General features: G+C 38.3%; 1 protein-coding gene across 9 annotated transcripts in view; it reads right to left on the bottom strand.

Annotated features, from left to right (window-relative positions):
• PALM2AKAP2 (PALM2 and AKAP2 fusion) overlaps nt 1–20,919 on the bottom strand; it is a 245,073-nt gene that overhangs the window by 16,061 nt on the left and 208,093 nt on the right. For 8 of the 9 annotated variants that reach the window (XM_088130330.1, XM_088130327.1, XM_088130326.1 and 5 more), the window contains one exon: nt 15,516–17,910. In XM_088130330.1, the coding sequence (XP_087986456.1) occupies nt 15,516–17,910 (2,395 nt within the window). Of the gene's footprint in view, nt 1–882; nt 1,007–15,515; nt 17,911–20,919 lie in introns of all 9 variants that reach the window. The other variant, XR_015793878.1, reaches the window with a different exon arrangement.

Consider the following 20,919-nt stretch of genomic DNA (forward strand, 5'->3'; position numbering starts at 1 on the left):
GTCTGAAAAACATACACCAAACTTCCAAAACAAAGGAGCATTGAATCAGGATAGAGTGCAAAGGTTATTACAAGTGAGAAAGCTTGCGGTGTCATTAAAAAGATCAAGTTAAATTGTTTGCCTACAGATTTTCAAGCTGGGGCCACCAACTACAGCAACTAAAAAAGGATGTACACACGTGCACATGTGTTCTTTCCAGGGAACAGAAGTTTATTTCACTACTGAGCATCAGCAGGGATGCTTTTGAACCTGGTTATAGTATAGAGTCAGGCCTACATTTCTGTTTTCCTCTAAGGTGCTTCACTGCTTCCTGATTTTAGTAGACTAAAAACAAAGGGACACAAGGCACATGAGAAGAAGTCACTCTATAGTTTGTTACTCTCTCATACACACTGATTTTTGAAATGGTTGGCTATAATGCTGTCTATACCAATCCTATTCTCTGAGAAACACTAGTCAAAGTAAGTCTTCTTTTATATTAAAAAGGAAGCCAAATCGCTATTTGATTTATGTTACACCTCTAGACACTGTCAAACCTGGACAGCATTTGGGTGAAAGACCATCAGAAAATTCCAGGGCTACAGGCTAGACAGGTGAAAAAAAAAATCCCAATAGAAGGCAAAGGCAGACCATTTCCACACTGTTGCCAAGAAAACTACATGGATATGTCCATGCAATCACTGTGCAATCAATCGTAAGCTTGATATCACAGGAGTTTTTATCTTTAATTTTGTAAAGACAGTGGCAGTTCAAGGCATTAACAATAGAATTAAATTCTAAAGCTCATCAGCCAAACAAATAAATATACGAAGAAGAAATAAATAACATTCCCTACTAAATCCTAAACTTCAGCAGCAAGTTCATTTAAATGCACTCTCTCACCTTCTTATCTAATGTGCCTCCAAAGTGTTGGTACATAAAGGCTTCTCCCAAGTACGGATAGTCCCGGATTTGCCCGGGTTACAGATGACCCATAGTTAAGAACAGAGCCTATTGTAGCAAAATTCTAGTTAAAAACACAATGATTCAAGTTAAAATGCACAATGGGTAAAGTTCACTACACAATACTTCTTAGACAGTATTATACAATAATACTGTTCCGGCTTACATACAAATTCGACAGATCTTGGGAATGGAACTCGTTCTTAAACTGGGGACTACCTGTATCTTAAAATGAAGACAATTTCATACAATACAAAGTAGTCTGTCAAAGAGTCTGATCCAACGGTCAGAATCAGTGCTTTATGACCCCAAATGAACTAGTAGCCAATGAAGCTGTTGTAACCAAGGAGTCACATGCTCCATATAGGTGGTCCCAACCAATAGCCTGAATTTAGTGTTTGGATCAAAGAATCTGAATGCTTTTCCTAGGCAGCCCCACAAATAGAGTGCTCCTAGGTAGGCCAAAACTAAATACTTGTATCTACACATCAAAGGTAAAGTGTAATCTGATCCTCAACGCATCCGATTTCTTCATGTGACATGAGCACCATAGAATGTGCCTTGCAATTACATTATTTCAAGGCTCAAATATATTGCTTTGTTTGATTAAACTGTCAAACAGAAAAAAAGCACCCCAACATATATTTAAAATAATATTTGTTTTGGTTAATGTTTTAATTCTGAAGAACGTGGACTGAAAAATATAGGAGGAAAAAAAATGCTCTCCTTCCCTACTTTCCTAAATGGTGATCTCTTTGGTTATCATGAACAGGAAGGCACATAGCTATATTATTATATTCCTATAGAAACAGCAGTGGACACAATCTCTCTGTTCATTTTCTATCATTTAAAAAAAAAAAAAGAATTGACAAACAACGGCCTCAGCATTAAAAGGATGGCCTTTCTGTGCATGGAGTATGCCCCCCCCCCCAAAAAAACACCTATGGGCAGCTCCTGCAAGGAACAAAAATTACTGTGGCCACTAGAGGTCAGGGATGCAGCAAAAGCTCTATTTAGAACGAAGAGGCAATTTTTATCTTAAAAACAAAAAAACGACGTGACTTCAGTTAAAACGTATTGCTCTTCTGACCCAACTAGGAAAGTCAACGTTATCATGATATAAAGTTTCACAGACTAACAATTATGGCAGTGCCCCTCTGGATTCTATACAGGACAAATGGAACAGATTTTATATGAAAGAATTAATGGACACAAGTTTGTATCAGGGCTCAAAACAAGGACAAAGTAGTATCAGAGCATTTCAGCCTCCCAGGACACTCTATGGCGGATGTCAAAGTAACCATTCTGTTAAAACAGGACTTTAACAGTACTGTACCACTGCGTGAGACGCTGCTGAATTCACATACATCCAAAGGTTTCAGGCAATCTCAGAAGGTGTCAACAGACAGAGTGGGTTTTTAACACTTGACAATTGTTGTGTGATAAGGTACTTAGAGCCAGTTTGCTATGGTGGTGAAGGCACCAGGCTAGAAACTGGGAGACCGGGAGTTCTAGTCCCACCTCAGGCACAAAGCCAGCTGGGTGACCTTGGGCCAGCCATTCCCTCTCAGTCCTGGGAAGCAGGCCAGGGCAAACCCCTTCTGAAAAACCTCACCAAGAAAACTCAAGAACTAGTCCAGGCAGTCTCTGAGAACTGGACTTGATTGAATGGATAAAAAAAAAAGGTACTTGTTAGCAATCTCCCATGTGACCTGCATCTGCATAACCAACCTGTCTCCCCCTTCCTTACCCCCCACTTCACCCCAATTTAAATCCTACGTCAGTTTAGCCACTCGATGCATCTGATGCAATGAGCTGCAGCTCATGAAAGTTCATGCCTTTTAATAAAATTTGTTAGTCAGAAAAGGTGCTGCTTTCTGATTTTTTGCCACTATAGACTAACACGGCTCTTTTAATTGATTTGTTTGGAGTCTGATGTGAATTTTTGACATGGTATCTTTTCACAATTGATGGTTATTTTTTGCTACAACAAGAACACACAGATGCCATCTCTTCTTTCACACACAAAACATTCGCATGCTTGAAATGGAGTAATTGATCCATTTTTTTCCTATGGAATATGCTAGAGGAGGAAACTAGGACATTTAAAAGAAGTCTGAGAAATTATATGCCCAGTCTTGCTCAACACAACATTTTTCTATTTGTACACTGCTACTTACTTCAGTATTTCATCTGTGGCTACAGCCAGACCAAGATTAAGCAACATTAAATGCAACTGATGTAACTGGGAGCAAGATAAAGATTTATTTAGCTCTTTCCCTCTTAAAAGTGCTTAATGAGATAGGGTATGTACGTACGTGCATACTCATCATACTATTCCCTTTTATGGTAAACATTATGGAGAGTGCAAAAAAGAAGAAAGAAATAATAAGCTATAGAAATTAAGAAGAGAAGAAAACAGCTAAAACAGTATTCAGTATTCCTTTCCATATTCTATTCTTCAAAACATTCGTTGTTTTGCACATGTCCATACATCAATTTATACACTGCCTTTTGCTCTTTAAACTTCTCAGCTCTTTTTCTTACTCTCACCAACTCCATCGAACCATGACTTTTTCATTATTCCTCCTCCTCCTCCTCTCTACCTACTTATTCTTCCATCACGTTTTACAATTCAATCCTCATTCACTCTCTCTATGTTCAACCACCTTAACATACTTCATAAGGGTCATTCACTTTTATATTCAGTCATATCCAGCACCCATTCTTAAGCTTCTTTTTTTACCACACACTTTTTAAGTATCCTACTTCTACTGAATTCAACTTACTTTCATGTTTCTCCTGACATACACATGGCCACCTCTCATTTCCAAATAACAAAGTGGGCATAATCACTCTTATGCACAATCATTTTCACTTCTTTTGACAAATAGTGATTTCTCACAATATATCACATGCTATTACTTTTCTACCAGTATTTGCAGGTCATAACATTTCTTAGCTCATTTTCCTTTCTTTAGTAAATATTTGACAGATCCTCCTGGAGCAAATCTATTTATGTCAGTGTTGTCCAAACTTGGCCACTTTAAGATGAGTGGACTTCAACTCCTAGAATTCTGGGAGTTGAAGTCCACTCATCTTAAAGTGGCCAAGTTTGGACAACACTGATTTATGTGGTCACTAAGAGTCCACACTGACTTGATGGCACATAATCAATTAATCAGTCAGTCAGTCAGTCAGTCAGTCAGTCAGTCAGTCAGTCAGTCAGTCAGTAAATATTCTACTAATGCAGACAAATATGTTTACTAACTCTAGTTTTTCACCATCTATGTATAACTTGCAACTGTTCATCCTACATTCCCTGTCAGAACTACCATGGCCTTTACCAATACACCTCTAACATTACCTCAAGCATTCCAGATACATTTATCCATAAATACTTTAAACAATCAAAGGGACTACACACATTCTTGTCTTACTCCCTGCTCAACACGAAACCATTTACTAAGCATTCCGTGTATTCTCACCCATGGTTAAATACATTTTCTTTCTCATATTTACACATTTCTTACTGGCTTCCTGGAGAACAAAAATCTGTTCTGCATGTTTCCTACCAGGCATTGGGCACATTACACTTCTCAATTTTTACCCATTGTCACCTTTTGTAACTGATCAATCAAAATTGTATGAAACAACTTACCACCCACACTTAAACTTATTCCCACTTCAGTTTTTGCATTAACTCTGGCTGTCTCTCCCTTGTATAGGGAACAATAATGGCACCTTAATTCAGACATAGGTGAAGTCTTCAAGTTAGTCACACAGCCGTTCTATTAGCAAACCACATAATTTTTACACGTCTCCAATAACACTATTTACAGCTGCAGTGTTACCATTTTTCAACACTCTCATAACTTTTATGACTTCCTTTTCAACATGTTTTTCTTGGACACTAACATTTATAGTACTCATTTCAAATCTGCTCTTTGATGCATCATTATAATTCCCATTAAATATCTAAAATACTCCTTCCAGTACTGGCTTATTTCAAATTCATCAAACATCATTGCATCACTTCATTTTTAATGCCATTCATTCAGCTGGAGATTTCTTGTCTAGTCCTATTCACACATTTCCAAAACACTTTTTATTTCCATCAAAATCACTCTGCATTGCCTCTTTTAATCTTAACTATTTCTTGCTTTTTTACTACATTCTTTGCAATTTTTTTCTCTCTATGCACATTATACAGTACTACATTTTTCTCTCATCCTCATTTTTTTGCAGTAATCAACCTCTAATATGTTTTTTCCCCTCAACCCATAGCCTCTCACTTCAGCATTCCACCAACCATCCTTTTTCATACTTTCCATTAGCATAACTCTATATACTTCTATGGCACTCTGTAACATGATTTTTTTCACTCTGTTATTCATTATTTCACTCTGAATTTCTTCTTTCCTTATATCCACTTTATATTAGTTCTGCTTGGAAATTTACCTATCTTCTGACACTATTTCATAGAGGACTGGTACTTCTTTTTGCAGTCATTCTACTATCACTCTAGGTTTTTTTTTTTTTTTCACTTCTACTCTTTTCTTCCATGTCCACCCCTCCACCCGATCCATTCTTAATACTTCAAAAAGTGGTCTGGCATACATTCAAAAGTTCTCATCACCCATGCTAATTTTCTCAATCTATTGTCATAAATATAGGAATCATACTTTTAAATCTGTATTATTTCTTTTGCTATGTATGCAGATGAACAGACTAATACTAAAACCATTTATTCAAAAAAAATATGTTTTTTTCCTAAGCATTTTCATTCACTCTTGGGTCTCCAAATGGCCTAATCATTTTTTGTACCCTCTCATCTTAATCCATTCTATAGTTTTGGCACATTTTGCCCAGTGTTTCTGCAAGTACAGTGAAAACTCTGTTGTACCCCAAACACGCTCATACTATTCTGTGCAAGCTAGGCTCTTTAATTTAGGGATCACTTAGCACCCAATATACTGTGGCCTGCATCACACCAAGTAGCAGGTATATGCAGTTACTGAGACACGCTAGTAACTGGCTACAAATGCATGGGTCAGCTACTCCTGCAAGTTTATCAAAACTTGCATTCACAGGTGGACAGTCGATAGGCATAAATGTTCAATAGTGGATCTCTTAGAACCTGATAGACACTGTGCTTCTTGAAAAGCGGAGGTGGGATGACTTTGGTCCTAATTTTTTTAAAAAACTAGAATGATTTGCCATTAATTAATGTCCTTTAAAAGTGAAATAGACAATCCAGATATCATCACAGTATAAGCACAAACTGATTTGGATTTTGTGATTCGCAACAAGCAAATATTATTTAAGATTTTAAGAAATAACTTATGACTAGTTAGCATTTACTACAAGAATCCCAATAAACAGAAGGGTGTTCCAGGTTTTTCACTGGTTGTTATAAAAAGTGCTGGATTAGGTGGACCTATGTCTGACTGAGCAAGTTAGTACAGATGCTGAATCTGCAGTCTCTGAGTGCTGTTTTAGCTGTGTCATAATTTTTAGAGATCCACAATTCCATTCTAGTTTTACAAAATAAAGCGGTGGCCTATGAAGGAAGCAGATCATGCAGCAATGAAGACAGGTTGCTTCTGATTTATTAGATACTGAATTACAAAATCCACATGCAGACAAATACAATGTCTATTGACAATACAATGGTATTTTCTGCTTGAAATCAAGAATAATGTTGATTTTGAGATTACGGATATCATATCGTTCTTATTTTGAGAAGAAATGGAAAGCTGATGGATCTAGGAAGAAAGGAAGCCTTTCTCTTTCAGGACTAGAAAGCAAGTTAAATAAAGGGTACCAGATCCGTGCTGCACAAATCTCAATGATTACTGTGTGGCAGCAGAGTTTTCTGCTTCTTTTTGCTGCTATCTAATGTCTTGTTTGAGACCAGATCTGGTAGTCCTAGTAAAACAACCCAAGAGGCCATGCTTCTTTGCTCTTTACTGTAACATGCTTGCTTTTGGAGGAGGCACCTTTTACATCAACATGTAGTAGTAGCACAGTGTATAGTAAAAAATTACTACTTTACATGCCTAGCCCTACCACTGGATGGAGTAAGGCACCTATCATTAAGCAAAATGAATCGATCATCAGATGACATAACTATTGTTTTTGAGATTTAGTCAATTCTTTATTAAAAGTATTACACCTATTTTCATTTTTTAAAAAATCTGGAAGATTACAAGAATTCTAAAGTGTTTTTCCAGCCAAAGAGCATTTCAAATATTGAAGGCAGATTTTGTTAATGTTGATTTTCTCATTAAGATTAGAAATATATATCCCGTATATACTCGTGTATAAGCCCATCCGCATTTTGAACCAAAATACCATGAAAAATGTGCCACCTGTGGATAAGCCAACCCTCAAAATTTTTGTATGTTTTAATTTTCACAACTGGCTTATCTGCAGGTGGCACATTTTTCATGATATTTTGGTTAGAAATTTGAGGGTCAGCTTATCTGCAGATGGGCTCATCCGCAAACATTTACGGGATATATGGGTACTTTAAAAAAGGATTACCGTATATACTCATGGAGAAGCCTATCTGCAGATAAGACAAACCTAATTTTTGGGGCGTATTTTGGCACCTAAAATTTTTGGCTTATCCCTGAGTATATATGGTACTCCCAAATTACACATTAAAAAAAAATTGCTCTTGCACAGTTTCCGTTTGCTCTGTTCTGTTTTTACTATTCTAGGTTTGATTTCAATGTATTATTGGTCCCAATTTAAATAACATATTTAACTGGAAAAAGAAATAAAAACAGAATAAAAACAGTAAAAAATGAGTGAAAATTATCCATTAAAAGGCAAATGTTTGCGTGACACACATCTGGAAGAGGCAAACATAGGAAGACAGATTTTCAAAGATGCCAAAAAGAAATCAAGGTTGGGGCCTTGCTTAGAACAGAGGGCAAGTCATTACACAGAACAGATGCCACCATCAAAAGGCTTGCTGCCATAGATAGATAGATAGATAGACAGACAGACAGACAGACATAGATACAGATAGATAGATATTCAATTTGTATGGGCGCCCATCTCATCAAGTGACTCTGGGTGATAAACAAAATTTAAAAAATAAAAACAATTACAATAACACAAAAATTAAAATGCATAGCAGCCAAGAATAAATCACACATCATAATTGCTAAAATAACTTAGAAATGGGTCCCTGCACACACTTGGGGGACCAGGCCTGGGCACAGAGCGAGGTCTTTAAGGACTTATGAAAAGCCAGCAGAGTAGGGGCCATCCTGATCTCCAGAGGGAGAAAGGGAAATTTATATTTGTGTTACTTGCTTTTTTAATCCAGATTTTTATATCACTCTATAGCCTATGACCGTAATACACATACACAAGTGGGATTTCAAATGGCACATAACTTTATACAACAAAATAACCTTGCAGGAATCTGAGAAAGCAAAGTAAAATAGTTTTAAGCTAGGATGGAATGAACTGGCTTGTTTGCTGCAGATACAATGTTACCTGTGACAAGCCAAAATAATTAAAACCTATTTCTTTGCAAAGTCCTTTATTGCCACTATACCTTTAGTTTTCTCATTTAATTGTCTGCAGTTGAAAAAATTGTAAATGTTTGTCCCTGAATCTATTCACTTGAGGACCTTACTCTGGCTTCTTTTTTCTCGTCTTCCTTTTTTGGAATTTATGTTAAAAGTTGAAATTTAGGTGATAAACTTGCAAAATGTTCTGTACAATATACTGTACCTGGAACTTCGTAATAGGAATAGCCTATGACTATAATACACACACACACACACACACACACACACACACACACAAATTCTGATAGCTCCCAGTGGGATGCAACTATTTGAAATTCCAAACAGCAATTTACCTTATTTGATTTTTAACCTCTATTTAACTTCTAAATAGAAAATCATTTTGGGATGTAGGCTGGACTGGGTAGTTGAAAAAGCATTGCAGACGAGGGCAATGGCAAACCACATCTACTCTCTTGCCAAGAAAACTACATGGGGACGTCCACAAAATTACATGACATTTTGTGAGAAAGGAATTCAGGGCGTGCATTCTACTTTTTCTAATTAGAAGAAACTCTCATCAAGTTCAAGGGCGTAAGAGAAGGAGGGAGATCACAATGCCTCCACACACAAGTGCCTGAGCAAAAGCAAAAGAGAAAGCAGCAACCTGCTTTCAATCTTTCTGAAGCAACTGCTTATTCGTTAATATTAATAATGTCATAAAGGGAAGATTAGAGAAAGCTGCAGCCGCCATGAAGCGTCAGTCATATCCTGTTAGGAATTTCCTGGAGTTCACAGAGGAGACATCTGGTACAGATAGCTGGCTTTATACCTCACTGAAAACTGTGCAAAGACCTGCATAGAACAAAGTATTGCGCTCTTAATCTCAAACGTCAAGTGGCAAGGATATGTGGTTGTGATAGCACAAAGTGTATAATACGAATCTGTGGTGCAACTGGACAGTTACGCTCAACATCAAAAAGAGTAATCAAAACTGAATAAAGCCAAGTATGAGTCTAAAATATCCAATATGTTTGAGCTACATTTTATTCTTCATCAGATGATCCTCCTTAGCACTAATATCACAGCTTGAAGTTCAGAGTTTCTCATGTAACGGTTTGTAGGAATGTTTCATGATACGTACGCATTTCCGCTCACTGTTTCTATAGCAGACTTGATATTGGCAGAACTTAGCATTAAGCAATGGCTACACAGGTGAGAAACAGCACCTTCCAATTATGAATACTAAACATTTTCCTCCTTTTCCTAAATCTGGCCTTGCATTGCCTCATTACAGGAGCAAAGTTTGTTAAAGACAATTGAACTTTTGAACACAAAAGGGAACAAACAGTACAAACATTTGTACAGCTGATGTATAACCTTCCCACAACAGTCTCAAACATTACTCATATTTTTATGTCAGGCTCTAGCTAACTAGAATTGGCCTGATCTAGGAGAAGATCTACTACTGGATTTCTCAATGTTCCCACAGACACATTACACTTCTGAAAAAGTGTTATAATCAAGGTCAGAAGATGGCGGCCATGCAAGTGGCTTACATAAAAGTGGGATGAGTACTAGAAAAGTTAATATCTTATTATAGCTGAATAGAGATATTAAATTCCTACTAATTAGGCAACATTAATTTACTTCAGTTAGTTTAGACACACACAGTTACAGTATTATTCTTCCTATCCTTTTCAAAAATTGACTGATTTCTCCCCATAAAGACGGGGAGTGAATGTTATAACCCAACGAACTAGAAGGGAAACTGCTTCGTAGCAGCTGGATAACAAGAAAACAATAACGTAAAAGAGAATTTCAGCGATGGCATAGAAGTCAGGAAACGAGATCACAGGAGGACCAATTGTAAGGGGTGATGGCCTGAAGAACAAGACCTGCAGTATGAGACAAGGAATGCTGTTTGCAGTGGTGGGACAAGAGAGAGCTGGAAAGACCCCAGGCTTAAGGAGAGGAGTTTAATCTTCCCCACTGTCATTTTCAGATCAAAAATCTCATTCCCTCACCCTTGTACTATTAGTGTAAATGTGCGATTAGTATAAACAATATCTTTACTGCTTGTACCTTGGAAGAAAGGCTTCTGTTTTATAATCTAATTATAAATTCACTGTTCACCAAGGTAAATGCAACTTGACATGGCTTTAAATAAAACAATAGTTGGGCCATGATACTTGCTTTAGTTCCAGCAGGAAGTGGCAGATGCTGAACATACACCTCTTCAAATAGAACTATGACAGTACTCTAGTTGATTCCAGATTGGTCTATTTAGCATATAACAGGCATTGCTTATTATGTCAATTTCATGGAAAATTCAGAGGATATCATCCTTCTCATATCAGACTGTATCTCTATTTTGTCTGTTTTTTCTTTGAATGTTTCTGTCTTAATTTTATTTATTTATTTATTAAACAAATTTATACATCTCACGAGAAGTGACTCTGAGCAGCATACAATAATCAAATAAAAAGCAATACGTATATAAAACCAGGCATTTAAAAGTATAAAAAGTCATCATTAAAAGTAGAGATTAATTAAAACTAAAATGTATATAAACCCCATTCAGAAAGAGAGAGAGTGTACATCCACCTCAATAGTGGAGCCATCTAGACGTGTCTCGTTCCCTGGGACCCCCAGGCCTGGTGATACAGCCAGGTCTTGACGGCTTCTGGAACATCAAAAGGGATGGAGCTAACCTAATGTTGGGGAGGGGAGAAAGATTATTCCACAAGGCTGGCGCCATGGCAGAGAAGGCCCGCTGCTTGGGATCCACCAAATGTAGGTCCCTGGCAGATGGTATCAGCAGCATGCCCTCTCTGCTGGATCTAATAGGGTGGGCTGATATAATCAGGGAGAGGCAATGATAACTCAGCCCCATGGCATGAAATGCTTTTAAGGTTAAAACCAGCACCCTAAAATGGACCCAGAAGCAAACTGGCAACCAATGCAGCTCGTGGAGCAGTGTAAAATATGCTGTTCTAGGTGAACACATAACTGCCCACGCTGCTGCATTCTGAACCAGATGAAGCTTCCAAATACTCTTCAAGGGCAGCCCCATGTAGAGTGTATTACAGTAGTCCAATCTGGAGGTGACCAGGGCATGAGTGACTGTGAGCAGAGCTTCCCGATCCAGGAATGGGGGAACTGGCACATAACTTGAAGCTGTGCCCTCTTAGCCATGACTGCAACCTGCTCTTTGAGTAGGAGTCATGAGTCTAGGAGGACCCCCAGCTTGAGCACTGGGTCTGCTGGGGCAGTGCTACCCCATCCAGCACCAAAGATGGCATAACTCTAGGACCAGAAGGCCCCAAAACCCAAAGCCTCCCAGTCTTGCCAGGGTTCAGCTGAAGCCTGTTTTTTCTCATCCAGACCCTCGCAGCCTCCAGGCCCTGAGATAAGACGTTCACAGCATCACTTAATTCGCCAGGGGCAGAGATGTACAATTGGGTATCATCAGCATACTGATAGTACCTTACCCCATGACAACGGATGAGCTCACTCAGTGGCCTCATGTAGACGTTAAAAAGGAGACAACCCCGAACCTTGTGGCGCTCCATATAGTAGGGGCCGAGGCAGGACCTCTCCTCCCCGATCATCACTGATTAGAATTGACCCCAAAGAAAGGAGGCGAACCAGCACAACACTGTGCTGCCCACCCCCAATCCTCTGAGCTGATCCAGAAGGATACAATGGTCAAGAGTATCAAAAGCTGCCAAGAGTTCAAGTAGGGCAAGGAGGGATGTACAATCCCCATCCCCGCCCACACCAGGGATCATCCAAAAAAAAAAAAAAAAGGTGTGTATATATATATATATGTGTGTGTGTGTGTGTGTGTGTGTGTATATATATATATACATATATATATATTATATATATATATATATATGTATACATGTATGTGTGTATGTGTATGTATGGCTGTGAGAGCTGGACCATAAAGAAGGCGGAGCGCCGAAGAATTGATGCCTTTGAACTGTGCTGCTGGAGAAGACTCTTGAGAGTCCCCTGGACTGCTAGGAGGTCAAACCAGTCAATCTTAAAGGAAATCAACCCTGATTGCTCATTGGAAGGATCGATAATGAAGCTCAAGCTCAGATACTTTGGTCACCTAATGCGAAGAGAGGACTCTTTGGAAAAGACCCTGATGCTGGGAAAGATTGAAGGCAAAAGGAGAAGAGGACGGCAGAGGATGAGATGGTTAGATAGCATCACTGAAGCAATGAGCATGAAACTGAGCAAACTCAGGGAGGCAGTGAAGGACCGGAAGGCCTGGCGCAGTATGGTTCATGGGGTCACGGAGAGTCGGACACGACTTAACGACTAAACAACAACAACAAATGTGTGTATGTGTATGTGTGTGTGTGTGTGTGTGTGTGTATGTATGTATGTATGTATGTATGTATATATATATATATATATATATATATGAAATCAATCAAATCAGAAGTGCTGATTTTCAAATATATTGTCTGTTTGGTAGGCTAATACTGCCCAAATATCACTGGGGGGGCGTGTTTCAATGAGAAGTACAATCAGCTATTATTAAAAAGTAATATTTCCAGCATCAGGTCTCTGAACAAGTATGTCAAAGGAATTTGAACACAGACTACACACAGGGAGAACGGAGAGCATGATAAGAAAGCATTATTAAAGCCACCAACCTATACATGCATCCACTGGAAGCGCTGCAGGTATCCTTTCCTTTTTTCCTATATGCTCTCATGACAGAGAGCTCTGTGGCTATAACACATGCACGCCTCATCGTATCTCTTAATTTTTGGTTTGCCTCTTTAATGTCATACTTTAAGTAGACTTCTGTGATCTCCATGAATCTGGGTCTATAAACAATCCCAGCTCCCTTTCTGATTATACGTTTGATGTCCATCAGCATCCATCTTTAAAATGCACAAACTTTTTCAGAATACCCAAAAAGCATCTATGCAGCTGAATCCTCTTCTAAATTGGGAAATACTGCCTCAGGTACACATTCAAATCCTAGCAAAGTGATATAAAAATGTCTTCCTGTTAATCTACTGCTAAATAAAAGTATTATATTTTTTTAACTTGTGGTTGTGTCCCCCCCCCCCAGATATTGTGAAGTACATTGAGAATATTTATTTGTTCTAAGGAACAATAGTAGCACATGGTTAGTGAGGATGCATCCAGCTGCTTTCCCAGAACCTCTGTGATTAAAATGCAGCCAATTTATTTGGAACCGGAACTGAGTTTGTTTGCAAAGCAAATACTTGCAGTTCCTGTTTCTGAAGAAATCTTCTAGCAGATGCTATTAAGTTCAAAATCATGTAATTAAGGGAACTTCCCACCGCTTCATAGCTGATGGCCATTTGAACTGTATCAAAGCACTATTTTTCTATTTCATTTACTATGTGTTTCATGGGAAAGAAACAAAATTAAGATTAAATACATTCAAATCCCACTAGTCAAATACCTTGGAATAAAAAGTAAAAACATATGCAAAGTCAGACAATTATTTATGTTCCATGAACAATGTGCGTTTTTATGTTCTCCCATACTGTATGTACTTACTTGCACCATAAGACTATCAGACGAGGCTCTGTTTGCAGTTCTGTCATTCCTATCGGCACGCTGTCTAGCCGCACGCAATAGAAGGCTGACTCTGTAAAATTCCTTTCTTAGGGAACTCAGAGAGGCCCCCTTGTATGGTCAACTGAAGATCACTTGTGACACTGCTAGTTTTTGGACTCAGAGTTGAAGGCTTATGAAAAGTATAATCTTTAATGTGCAAATGCCAGCTTTAAGGAATTTTAAAACCTAGTTCATTTTAGGCATGTTTTAAATACCACTCAAGACGGTGTTTTATAAAAACCAATACAAAGGAAGCCAAAAATCTAAAATGCTGAGGCATGACTTCTAACTTGTCAGTAAAAGCAATGACAAAGTCAGCTTTTATGAACTTCTCCTCCTCCTCACATTTGTATGTTCAGTTCACATGCCAAACATGTTGTCCAATCTTGGTTGCAACAGATAGCTGTGCCCTTCTCCCCTTGACTGCTGACTGTCTCTAGCCTAGTTGACTGCAGGCTTCAAGGGTATTAAACATTAATATCAATAGGCTTGGCATTTGACACTTGTCAAGTTACCCATTAAAACCTATATTTTACATTTTTTTGACATGCAGCATTTTGCGGAAACCAATTTCCATTGTCTCCTATTCTCACAAATCTGTCAGTCTAAATAATGCCTAGCTGCTCTATTTTTACCATAAATGCATGTCATTCATATACGAAGTATAATATTTTATGACACACATAACAGTCAAATTGACATACATGCGTGCGCACACACACACACACTATTCAATATATACTACTGAACAAACCTAAATTCAGACTTTGATGAGACTGAAGATGGTTTGTAACGGCAAAAGCAAATCTCAAGACATAACATGTGCTCATAATTTTGTTTGTTTGCTATAAAATTTGATCTAGGGATAAATATTGCCTCAATTCTAATGAAAATTCTCATTTTTAAAAATTTTTTAAAATAGGGGATCTTGGGTTGGCTCTATTCAGCTGAAGTTTGAATAATGTGTGACATTATATATTTGAACTTTCAAACCATTTTTGTAAAAACCTCATACAGATTCAGAGTCATTAAATTAAACCTCTTAATAGTTCTAGGGCAAGCATCCTCCCCCCCCAACAATTTCTCTAAGTAATGCATAATTAACATGGATATCTTTGCCACAAGAAGCACAAAAATGGTCTGATAAAAGAAATATTATTAGTCATAATAATTAAATGGCATCTACAAGGTCAGATGCAGAATACCTTTGAATACCAGACTCTGGAGATTAGCAATAGGTCAGGTCTGTTGTCGTCATGCCGAGTTGACGAACATTATGGAAAGACGATGCTACCATCAATCTGATCCAATAAGCCATTTATTAATACTTGTTAAAGAAGTTCTGGATCACTGAGGATTTGTACCCAAATAGTCTGAAAACATTGGCTAAGAAAACATTCAATGCCAAGCTCTTACCTGGTGCAGTTTTGTAAGATGCAGTTCGGGTGGATAGTGAAGGTGCACTCTTCGCGACAGGGCTCTGTGTTAGCTGCATATCCTGTCTTTGTCTCTTTAGTTCCTCCTCTCTCTCCTGGGCTGCACGTATTTCTTCTTCTATCATGGACAAAGTCCTCTGCTTTTTTGATCTTAGTTTAAAAGGCCCTACTGTCACCTCTGTTTCTTGCATAGCCAGAATGGAAGCTGTGCTTCGAAGCTCAGCTGCTTCTGAATATTTGCTAAAGTAGCTGACTTCTGGCTTGATTTCTTCCACACTGACTACTTGGGTGGCATGAGCAACAGGAGATGGTTGCTTTTCCCTGAGTGCAGGATCTTGAGCTGCAGATGTCTTTGGTGCTGTATCACGTTTCTCTTGCATAGGAGATGACACTTGAGGTGGCTGAAATGTTGAACCATGCTGGTTCTCAGAATATGGCGCCTTGTCCAATTCCTCTTGTTCCTTGACCTGCCCGTTCTTTTGCTCCATGATACCTTTTGCTTGCTGATAACTCATTTTATTAGCCTGCTCAGCTATGGCTTGTTGAATGGCATTTTGAACCAGGAGATCAGCCTGATATTCCAACTGCTCATCAGTGAGCATAGAGTTGACTAATGGCGAAGAAGGGGAATAAAAACCATGGTCACTAAGTGACTTTGAAACATCTCCTTGACACTCAGAAGGTGTGTTAGCTTGTGGAGTCTGGGGCAAGGAGAAATCAGTAAGGGAATTTTCTTGAAGGGGATTCATTGTTTCATTGGAGGCACCACTGTCACTGATATTGTCCATGCTAAAGTCATTGGAAAGAGTTTCCAAAACAGTTGTATCCTGTGATCTGACAGACAATTCATCTAAACCAGAGTCTAGTTCTTCTGGAGGAGAAGAAACACTGATTGATCTTGAGAACTGATCTAATACACTCTGTTCATCATCCTTCACCACTGTAAGGACTGCTTTTGCACTCATGAATTCATCATCATCTGACCATATCTTGATGGCCTGAACACACTTTGTAGAATCACCATAAGACAACAGTCCTATAGGATCACCAGAGGTGTTCTGAATAATGCTGTCATCTGAGATGCAGGACACCTTCTCAGTATTTGCAGCAGCTACATCATTATTGCCAGCCTGCACAACTTGTCCACATGCAGTCATAGATTTTGTAATAGAGGCTGTTCGCCGGTCCATTTGGGATGGACCTATTGGTTTGTAGAATGGTTGGATAGTGAACATTTTAGGGGTCCCTGATCGCTTCGGTGCAGCTGGGCTACTCTGCTGATCTGAATTTTCCATTAACTGAAACTGTTTCCTAGCAGCTAAAAAATCTATTTGTTCTGTGACAATATCAACTTTTTGACATTTATTGGCTGAATCTGATGATGGAGAAGAGTATGAGCCATGCTTTACAGGCATTGATGGTGGTGGTGGTTGTTGCTGATGCTGTTGTTTCTCTTTGCGTTCTTTGTACTTCTTGTGAGACTCCAAGTGTTCTTCATCCAGCTGCTCCTCTAATGTTTTTTCTTGGGGTGGATTCCACCACTTTGTAGCTATGTCTGGATTTTTCTTGACAGCCTGGCTTCGGATGAGCTCCCGCCTCTCCTTTTCCAATTCTATCATTTCATCAGAAGGCCTCACTTTACGCACTCTGTAATTCTCTCCTGGATCCTCTTCCTCAAAAAGTTTAGATGGTTTTTTGTCTTCCTGAAATGCTCTAAGCTCAAACTTGGCTTCTTTCTTAATGGTAGCTAATGTTAACTCTCCATCCTTGGAAGACCTTGAGCTTGTGGAAGAGCATGGACTCACTGGCACTTTTAGACTGTCACAGTGCTCCTCTTGCAATATCTCCACAAAATGGCCATTTGGTTTTAGCTTCCCAGATGCTGTATTAATTCCACTGGGTTCCAAGGCTGGAGGTGTTTGTCCTCCACCTCTAATACCATTATGCTCATTGAGTACTGGGAAATCATTAGTAATATGGACAGATGGACTAGAGCCATCCAGACTAATGGGTCCACCTGTCTCAGGAGAAGAGGAAGTCATCCCATTAAAGGGGTTATCAGGGGTAGAATCACAACAATTTGCTTCTAGCACCTCATCAAGATATCTGATCTCTTTAGCAACTTCACTGTCCAAAGATTCATGTCGGTCTTTCAGCCCATTGTGACTGGCAGTAGATGAAAGTAAGTGACTTTGATTGTCTGTTGCACATGTTGAGGTCCCCACTGTGCTGTTTTTATGTTCTGAAACAAGGGCTTCAATTTCCATTTTGTCTTGCTCTGTTGTGCAATTACTAGCAGGCTCCAAGAAATTGGCACTATATTGGTCTTTCTGTTTTCTTAACTTTATGTCATCTCCACAGCATGTAGCTGATTTCTAAAATGGAAATAGAAGAACAGAAATCAGCCATTGGAATCTGTGTAAACAATTTTTCTAATATAAAATGCCAAAAGTATTTCCACATCCTATGGAAAACAAATTCATCTAACACTTTTTTTCATATGACAAATAAAGCCTCATTATAATTCCAGAAAGCCATAATAGAAATCCAGCAAAATAATCACCACCCTAAGTATCTCTCATCTGTGCTCATTTGTACAACTACTAATTGTAATTTGCAATTGCTTGTTTTCTCACCAAGCTTTCATGTGTATGTGTTGACTGGCTTTTGCATTTAATTAAGAAGTGAAAAAGCAATCTACTTTTTTTTGAAGATTTCATACTCAAAGTTGAGTCTTCCTCAAATTGATGCCTTCTGGAAATGTTGGGGCTGGTTATAAATTTTGTGAGATGCAATTCCAACACATACAGAGGATACCATGTTCAGGAAGGTTGGAGTCAAACATATCCCGTGAAACACACAACACATCTCCACACCAATACACATCACTCCCTAACCCACACTATACACACATTATTTTTTCTTTCTTTCTGTAATTCAAAACTAGCTTGCAGTGTGGAACAAGGAGGATATTTTCCAAGAAACATAAATCTTAAGCTTTTTAATGTGGTTTGAATTGTGTGTTTGCTTCAGTTTCAGTGTTAAATCACCAATATTAAAATTTTAAATTATTTTCAAGATAAGCACTAATGACTGACTTGTTAACTTACTCTTTTTTTAAGGCTTTTTATTCATTCAAATCCACAGGAATGTTGGAAACAAGTTATGTACAGTTAAGTTGGACTCTCTGTGGATCTGAGAAGTAACTCTGAAAACCGAACGGACTGGGACAAAATCTGCAAAGGGAGCGAAATTAGCAAAAGCAAGTTTGAGTCCTAAAATGGGCTGGATCAGGCCAGAGGCTGCAGAGACAAGAATTCCAGAAAATTTCCCCCAATGCATCCCTATGGGAGAAGCAGTGGTTTGGAATTCCAGAAGCCATGCTCTGCAGTCTTTCCCTACCTCTTCAAAGTGGTGGATAGCTTCTTCCTTTTAGGATCAAGCATCAACAACAAAGGAACAAGCAGTCAAGAAATATGCCACAGACTAGCACTTGGTAGAACTGCTATGAAGGCTTTGGAAAAGATATTCAAATATGTGATGTATCTGTACCTACACAGATCAGAAGTGTGCAAGCCATGGTATTCCCTGGGACACTCTAAAGAAATGAAAGTTGAACTTTGAAGAAGCAGGATAGGAAGAGTACTGATGCTTTTGAACTTTGGTGTTGGAGAAGACTCCTGAGAATACAGTTGACAGCCAAGAAAGAAAACCAATGGATCATCAAACAAATTAACAATTTGAGTTCTCATAAATGACAAGGCTCAAATTACAGGTAGTTCTCAACATGCGACCATTCATTTAACGGCTGTTTGAAGTTACAACAGCACTGAAAAAAGCAACTTATGACCAGTCCTCACATCTATGACCGTTGCAGCGTCCCCACAGTCACATGATCAAAATTCAGGTGCTTGGCAACTGGCATGTATTTATAATGGTTGCAGTGTCCTGGGGTCATGTGATTGCCATTTGCGACCTTCCCAGGGGGCTTCCAACAAGCAAAGTCAATGAGGGAAGCTGGATTTGCTTAATGACCATGGAAAAAAGGTCGTAAAATCAGGCACAACTCACTTAATGTCCGTATCGCTTAGCAACAGAAGTTCTGGTCCCAATTGTAGTCGTAAGTCAAGGACTACCTGTATTCACCTTTAGACATATTATGCAAAGACCTAGCTCTCTGGAGAAGGCTCTAATCCTGGGAAAGGTGGAAGTAAAGAGAAGAAGAGAATGACCAGCAGCAAGGTTAGCTGACTCGGTTATAGTGGCGATGGGTTCACTATTAGAAGATCTGAAGAATCAGGTTAGGGACAGATCCTCCTGGAGAAAATCTATCTATGTGGTCGCTAAGAGTCAACAACAACTTGAGACACTGAACTATGAGATGATGTTTAAGATAAAAGAATATATACTTTGAAATAAATTCCCAAGGCTTCAAGGGGATATTTAGGGAGATTAAGATATTCAAAGTACTTTGTTGGCTTACAACAGGAACCATGGTTTCCTAGTACAGTATTTGCAGGGCAGATTCCAAGCTCTCATTGTTAACATCTACTACATTGTCCTGAAGTGCAACATTTTTTTGCTCATAGCCCAATTCTTTCAACAATAGTGGGGAAAACCTACACTGAAGCATTTTCTTTTTGATCTTGCATTTCTTACTGGATGTACATTGTGAACAAATTAAAGGAGTTAGGCCCTGTAGTAAAAAAAGTCACCTTCAGCCATAAGCTGATTAGAGTTTCGATCTGCTTCTTTATGAAGGACCAGTGGGTGACCTGAAATAATTTTCTTAAAATTTTTGACTGGATTACAATGAAAATAATTACAAAGATCTGGCTCATTAAGCATATCTAATATATCAAATACTTATTACAATGATTTAGTGTAGGACACTGGTAATTTTAAATTTTAAAAAATATGACCGTAAAATGTTTTCTTGACACTGTTTTATATGTTAAAATTCTAAACAAAAAACGTACACTACCACATTGCCAAGAGTATACCATACAGTTATATTATTGTATTACTAATTTAATCACAAAATTTAATACATTTCAACTTTCAAAGAAAAAAAGACAAAACATATTTATTTTTGTTCATTAATTCAGTAACAATTTCTCTGATTGCTTCTACCAGAGCATGAAGCAATTTTTCACAACTGAAAGTCTCTGCTTCCTATGTTAGTATCTGTGATTTGAAAGCATAACTCTAACAGCTAAACCAGTATTTGTGGTACAAAACTGCAAGTCTGACATTTAAATAATGTTTACTATATTAAATCCTACATCTCTGCCACCAAGTGATTGCCTATCATGAAAAATACATTTTCATGTTATTAAAAATTTGTCCATATTTCTGATATACAATGGCAGCATTTAAAAGTA

Source organism: Python bivittatus, unplaced genomic scaffold (genome assembly GCF_059951505.1).
Source record: "Python bivittatus isolate LINGU-HERP-01145 unplaced genomic scaffold, Pbiv_v1 ctg000850_np1212, whole genome shotgun sequence".
NCBI lineage: Eukaryota > Metazoa > Chordata > Lepidosauria > Squamata > Pythonidae > Python > Python bivittatus.